At 42.5% G+C, this 7,660-nt stretch overlaps 1 protein-coding gene across 1 annotated transcript in view; it reads right to left on the bottom strand.

The window, feature by feature from the left end:
• Positions 1-233: 233 nt before the first annotated feature.
• Positions 234-7,660, bottom strand: part of ppp1r16a (protein phosphatase 1, regulatory subunit 16A) — a 28,665-nt gene continuing 21,238 nt past the window's right edge. The window contains exons 8-11 of the mRNA XM_080418069.1: positions 6,723-6,798; positions 4,627-4,756; positions 3,507-3,669; positions 234-2,947 (exon numbers count right to left, since the gene is read on the bottom strand). Coding sequence (XP_080274195.1) covers positions 2,405-2,947; positions 3,507-3,669; positions 4,627-4,756; positions 6,723-6,798 — 912 coding nt within the window. The 3' untranslated portion in view covers positions 234-2,404. The remainder of the gene's footprint in view (positions 2,948-3,506; positions 3,670-4,626; positions 4,757-6,722; positions 6,799-7,660) is intronic.

Here is a 7,660-nt window from a genome sequence, read left to right as displayed (position 1 = left end):
CACATAGCAAGGCACATTGACAGAACTATTGTCGAGGGAGGGTAGAGCATGTGTCACTTCATGTCTCACCTCTTACCGCCTGGTCCAGGGATTCAAAATGACAGCGTGACACACGTGACATGTCACAAGCTCACTTCTCTAGCTTCTGACCTTAATGTCACAATTGTGTTAGCTCCAAAAATAGCCAGAGTACAAGTAATAAGTTATAATATCACACTTTAAGACCAGGTAATATAACATCATTTTACATTACAAAAAAAATCAATACAAAAATCATTAACACAAAACATGACAAACATTTTTTCTTTTATACAGACGTCAGTACAAATCACAAACAGGCAAAATTTGGAATGTGACCAGGAAAGAAAAAGAGTGCATTATCATCAGTGTGTCAGTTGGTTAGGTTATCCATATGGAGTAATGCCTGATTTATACTTAGTTGCGCACCAAGTGTAAATCTATTTTCAATGCAAGCATGATGCACAACCAAATAAAAATCAGGGGCTAATTCGCACTTTGTCGCATGACCCTGCTCTAACACTATCATTTGAAAAAATACATTTCGTACATTTTTGTCGAAAGAGTCATGCGATAAAGTATATAGATCACTGGCTCTCAACGTCGGGTCCTGAGACCACCAGGGGGTCTAAACAGACCCTTACAGGTCTGTAACTCGGAAAGCGTATACAAATAGAACCAAATGGACCCGTAAACAGTGAGAATTGTACAGTGTAAATTGGGTTTCCCAAAGATTAAAGAATGGCTCCATTTGTACCCTCTCAGAGTTACAGACCCTTAAGGGTCCATTTGACGCCATGGACGTTGAGTGGTATAGATTAAACCTCAGGGCCAGTTCAGACAGCCAGGGTGCAATTTAGCAGCTGAGGGCGTCTTTTTGTATTATGTTCTCAATGTGAGTGAGGCTTTTTGCTGGCTCCTTGCTCTACCCCACCTCCATGTGGAACTTTGTGCAAAGTCTGCCAAACCTAAGGCACCAATACTTGACAAGCTTGTCATTATGTCTACTTGGTTTGACAGTGTCATGTATGTATAATGTTGTGAATCTTTGATAACATCTGTCACACTTGAGATGTTTTGTGCCGAAGGTTACCAGAAGCGGTACAGCTTGAGCAACCTCAACAGACGGGATAAATAATTGGATTCTAGCCTTCATAGGACATAGGACACAGGAAATAAACATATCAACAGAAATGCCAACAGAGCTTATCTTGACGGTTTGAACACTGAACAAACATTTCAATATAGAATCTGTCAAAAATCATTTAGAGATAAACCCTTCATTAATAAATTGTGCCATTAACTATCAAAATGTAGACTTTTATTAGTCCTGAATCAGTTCTTATTTAAATAAACAAAACCAACATAATATCCAACTACATGTAATATCAGGCAGATCAAGCATGTAAATGCTACTACTTTACATCTGTGTGTAAATGTGATGCAAATGCAGACCAACTAGAAACTGAAACTATCATCTCTCAGGAATATCTCAACCATCCTACCCATTTCTGTAATAAATAGGATAAATAAATGAAGATCAGGTACCTTTTGTATCAGTCATTTACAAAAATAACCAACCTTCATCCCTGCTTTAATTGACTTCAATTTCTGGATGTAGAGTTTACAGTATATACACATCCCTCTAGTTACATTCAGTCAATCATAAACTGCAAACCTCATTCATTTGGTCTGATTGTCAAAAAAAAAAAAAGCAAAACAACTCGACTCTTGACACTTTTAAAATGAAAAAGATGCCAATTCAGAGGGGGGAAATGATCATCAAAATGGTCAAAGAACAAACTTAATATTTGCTGAAATGCAGCACAGGCCAAACTTTCAGTAGCATGTGATAAGAAATGTGGCAATTATCTTGAAGAGAAATTAAACACAAAAAAAAAGAAAAAGAAAAAAGCTGTTCAGAAGAATGTCGGTTTCAAAAATGTTTTGCCACTTTAGAGACGTTCTCAAAGTGGAGTCCTGAGACCCCCAGAGGTCCTTGAGAGGGTTCCAGGGGGTCCCTAGCAAAATAAGTTATTTTAGCATTAAATACAGTTGAACCACTTTAACCCGATATACATCGGCTAATTGAAAATAGCTGATCTACAAGCTCGCCACGTGACACGTTGTGAGCTTGTAGATTATAGATATTTTCCAACAATCTTGTATTTTTTTTTTATATTCTTTGAAACATTTTAAGAACACAAATCTTGTATGGGGGTTCCTGGCACAAATTATTTTCAGATGGGGCTCTATGGCCAAATACATATTAATTTAGGGGTCCTTGACATGAAAAAGTTTCAGAATCACTGCTTTAGAGTATAAAGCATTTGTGAACATGGGTTCTTTGTGTTTGTGTGTTAGGGGTGAGTTTGTTACGGTGCGTCTACATGAGTCCACAGCAGGGCTCCTTGGTGTTGGGAGTGTCCTCCTCGGGGGCTCGCAGTTTCAACAGTGGAGGGTCTCCACTGGCTGGAGTGAAGTATACCACGCTGGGGGTGGCCACCCGCTCAGTGCTGGCAGTGCTTAGGATGTCCTGTGGGGTCTGGGGCGGCGGCGTCACCCCCTCGCCCCCCTGTGGTACGGAAGGCTCCTCCTCTGGGGGAGGGGCTAAGGGTGGAGGCGGCGCTGGGTACTTGTTGAGCTTGGCGGCCGCCCGCTGGCGCTTCAGGTCGGCCAGGGTGTGGTGGGATTTCTCCCGGCTCATGTTGTCCGACCCGCCTCCCTCTCCGGCGAGAGAACCGGACGCCGACGCAGGACACAGCTCGTAGGAGGCGCTGCGCTCCGACAGGCCTCCGCCCACCCACAGCTCCCCGGGGACGGCGGAGGCCAGCGATACATCCGTCGCTCCGTTCCCCAGGGTGGACGAAATCTTCCTCTCCGATAACCCTCCGTCCTCCAGGCGAGACATGGCTCCGGCACTAGCAACCTGGAGATGGTGGAGAGCATTCAACATGATGATCGGGCCAGATCAAAGCAGCAGGGTAGCACGTTTTAAACCAGTGGTTCTCCAGTGGATCCAGGGACCCCCAGTGGTCCTTGAGGGGTTTCAGGCAGACACCAGTAAACAGTTTTTAACTCTTTGACTGCCAATGACGAGATTTCTTGTCAAATTTTGCAAAGGTGCAGACCGCCAATGACGAGAATGAAGGGATTTTCGAAAAATCACTGGCAGTGGCTTAGCAAATAATGTTTTATTATCAGGCAGTCAAAGAGTTAACAGTTAAACCCCTGCATTTTTCATCTACTTATATATTTTCAGATTTCATTTTGGGGGTGCTTGACATGAAAATGTTTGAGAACCACTGTTTAAAACATCTGGAACCAGCAGATATACATAACTTTGTCTCAATGTATTTTTACTGGTTAAATAAGGGCTATAACAATAACACTTTTCAATAGTTTGTCAACAGTTCTAAACCAGACGTTCAAAGGTTGTAACGTTCAGGGAGGCTGTGTGTCATGGTGTCACTGTGTCACACACTGACCATGGTGGCGTGTTGGTGCAGCTCGTTGTCCGTCTGTCGGTCCTCGTCGTCGTCCTGTGGCTCGGGCTGCCGGCCTCGCTCCTTCCACACCATGGCCTCCTTGTGATGCTCCCGCCGGTACAGACTGGAGCGCTCGTTGACGCTCACACGCCGCACCACCTTACTGCATAATGCATCGGAGACATGCTGTTGTTATCATCAGAGACAGAGGCAACTGATACTTACAATTGTAAGTTCCCAACCTTTTCTGGATCAGGGCCCACTTGAAAATCTGGAAAGCGTTCGCGGCCCACACGACCCCCACCCATCTGATCACTTCTGACGGTAGCATTCGGCTGCCGTCTTAAGTGGTCAGAAGTGGTCAGATGGATGAGTCGTGTGCATTTTTCAGAGCGTGTTTAATTTAATGATCAAACGATCGATTGCGTTCCGGCTTGGATCAATGGAACTAATGTGGTATACTTCCAAGTCATTTGTATCATAATGAAAACTAATTTGTCAAGCTTTCAAATAAAAAAATACCATGAAATTATTTTTTACATTGCTTTTTGGGAACCACAGGTTGGGAATCGCTGAACTATATCGATGGAAACAAATGTTAAAAAACACTGGTGACGTCTATCCTCACCCACGTCGCTCCTCACCCACTTGAAGTGTCCCTGAGCAAGACACTTAACCCCTAGGCTAAGGGGCCGTGCCCACATAGAACTCCTTTTGAGTTGGCAGGGCCAGTCTTCTACGTATTTCTATGGTAAAGACGCACTGGTGCGCTCCTCTTACCATCACGCTTCAGCCCAGCCTTTTTTGGTGCAGTGCCCTGGGCGTTGAAGCATAGTTCAACTTTTGGAAAGGAGCGCCGGTCATTTCATCCTCCTGATTCTATGCGACAACCCGATAATTTACGACCCGAGGTTGAATCATTACTACAACCACGAGAAGTCCATGTTTACTTTGTTTCAGCTAAGCTATTTGTGCTAATAACACCTCAATGGTTGACAGGTTGGAACAGTGCGGGCATCACGCTGTGCGCGAACACTATGGACATGATATCCAGTAGGTGAAGCTGAAACTGAATTTAATAAGGTCTACCAAAAACAATTGCCCTGTCCCTCCTCCTCACCCTCGGCTTCCGGCACTAGAGGCTCGTCTCTGCAGGGTTCCTTTCTGTCGGTCCTGGCTCTTCATAATGGCATCGTGTTTGTGCTTCAGGTCCATCAGTCTGGCTCTCACCTCCTCGTCAGCGCACACATCTGATGAGCAAATCACAACGACGCATTGTTGATGTTTATTTGGTTTGCTGTTGTTTTGTGTTAGCGTGATGGCACTAGAAGATTCTTCTTTAACATGCGTGTGAATAAATCCTGTAAGGTATTTAACTAGAAATTGTGAGATCAATAATAATAAAAATAATGAAGTCTCAATGCACTTTTGTTTAGTTTTTTCTTCTTCTTTTCTTTTTCTTTCTTTTTTTGCATCGTCTACTCATTTCCACTGATGTGACTGGCCTCAGCACTTCCTGCACTTGTATGCTTAATGTAATAAATCTGCATATTGTATTATGGCAACTAAATAAATACGGTATACTGTAGCTTATTTATTATAGTCGAGGGGGAGTGTGGGAAGGAAATATTGATAGGGAGACAAAGTCTCCTCAGTTCCTCATCCAACAGAGGGAGGTGTTTCTCCACTCATCTTAAAGCTGTATTATGCAACTTTCTTTTGTGATTTTTTTATGTATTTATTTCAATCTGTATGATAGAGCATGTTAATACAATATAACTTATACAATTGCGGTGGTTGTATTTGGTTTCCCTAGAGATCTAATATAAAAGCTTCTATTAGATCCTGTGTCTGGTTTGACACAACCTTTGACACAATTCTGTTTCTGGTTCGACATGATTTTTGACCTGGAGGTAAAAAATGTATTTCTCCCCATAGCAAGCAGGCAGGCTCTATTAGAGCTCAGTGGTAAGAATTCAGCATTTGCACAGGAGACCCGGGTTAAAATCTGGGGTAGAACAGAAAAGTTACGTAGTGCAGCTTTAACTACATTGCCACAAACCTACATTTTGAAAATAGACGATGTACAAGCACCAAACGCTTCACAACGCGTCGCATCGCAACATGTTGTCTGCTTGTAGATCTGCTACTTTTTGAAACCTCGAAATCGATTTTCTTTAAATTGTATTTTTGCTACGTCTGAAGTGCTTAAAGCCCACACACACAATTAGCTGACAACAGCAGGGGTCCCGAGCGGTACGGGTCAGCAGCACAGTATGTGTGAGTGATTTGTAAGGGTTATTTTTGGCAGGTTTTTTGTTTTTGCTTTATTTAGATAGGAGTGTAGCAAAACAGGAAGCTGAGGGCAGAGATGTGGAACAAGTCGGGACCTGGACCCAATGAGACGGAATGAAAATGTTGTGTGTGTGTGTGTGGGGGGGGGGGGGGGGGTTGCGGGGGGTTCAAGGTCAAACTTCTTATCTCTATATTTTAACTTTTTATGTTTTTTCGTTATTTAATGCCCTACTTTGTCATATTACAGTGGCACACAAATGTAGCAAAAATAGTTGATCTACAAGCTCAAAACGCATAATGAATTCACGATGTGACGTGTTTTGAGCTATTTTTGCTATTTTTGAATTTGAATCCTGTAAAATAACTGTTTTGGACATATGAGGTTTCCACCCGACAGCAACAATGTGATAATAGAAAACCTAGAACCTTGATTCTCTCGCTGCATGTTCAAGGTCTATAACTGTATCTCTTTGCTGAATTTGAAACACTGTTATAAGACGAACATAAGAGCACAGTGTACAGTATGTGTGTGTGACATACAGTACAAACATCGTGCAACTCTCCTGGTGGGGATTTATTATGATACAAAGTGTTAATTATTTCATTGATAACAACAATCAAATAGCTATTTCCGTGGGAAATAAGCCTGTGCTTTCACTTGAATATAGACCCATTATAGTTTTGTACACTAGCATGTACAATCAGTGTATTATTAAGCTTATGCAATTTGATGATGATATCAACATCCAAATGTTTTGAAAATGCCCTGGGGGTCGTATACATCTAGTATACGAACCCCAGCGCTCGGGAACCCTGCTGTCATCCTCCTGCTGTATTTGGGCCTTTAGGTGTACACTTACACAAATGAGGCTAAAGTGGGTTTAGGTCATAAATACTATATAGCAGGGGTGTCAGACCTACCTAGAGGAGTCTCCTCCAGGACAGACTTGGTGTTGAGACTGGCCCCATGAGCAACCAACAGCTCCACCATCTGGATCTACACAAAAAATACAACAATGTCATGGACTGGTTATGTAAGAAAACCAATATTTTAAACACAATATGGACCATATTGTGGTCACATCATGTTTAGTCTTGCACCATTGGACACACTGGTCACAGAATAAACATAAGAACCTTGTACCTGTATGAGTAGTGACAAATAAAACTTTCTTTCATTCTTGATTCTAATCATTTTCTTTTATATTTAAAAAAAAAACTCCTATGGATAGATGGTGTAAAGTGGTGTTTATTTACAAACACTTAATCTCTCAAGAACAGATTCTGCTCTGCGTTGGAATCTGTCGTGAAGGCTCGTCATAACATGTACGCACTGGGCTACAAGTGGGCGTGCCTTCAGATCAGGAAGCAGGCCGCGCTTTACCCAATCAAGTGTAGTGGGCGGGATTCACGTGTCCGTCGATCTTTCCCCCTCGAAACAAACCCAAACTAATTTAACAATAGCGTCCGCGGAGCAGACAAAACCACGGAAAGATATTCACATTTTAACTTACTCTTTCATCATAGAAACAAGTGGGCTTATAACCAAAAAGATCCATGTTCTCTGGGAGAAGTGGTGTTAGTGTTCCGTGTAGAAATATTGTTAGTGGGAATGAAAACATAGTGGCATCACAAGTGAAAGCTGAAGGCAGACCAAAACCCCGGTTTCCTTGCGCACGGGTGCTACGTCGACTTCCTCCCAGAGCCAGTGAGAGATAGTACAAACAGCAGAGGGCGCTGTTTTTCATTCTAACTGGCTCTGGGTTCCCAGATTGACAAACACTGAATACAATGGTGCTTGTGCGTACTTGTATGGTGCCGCTATGTTATTTGGACACCAATATCAAATAAAACAAACT

Source organism: Gymnoscopelus braueri (assembly GCF_963280865.1).
Source record: "Gymnoscopelus braueri genome assembly, chromosome: 21".
NCBI classification, from domain to species: domain Eukaryota; kingdom Metazoa; phylum Chordata; class Actinopteri; order Myctophiformes; family Myctophidae; genus Gymnoscopelus; species Gymnoscopelus braueri.
This window is presented reverse-complemented; position numbering and strand designations above follow the sequence as displayed.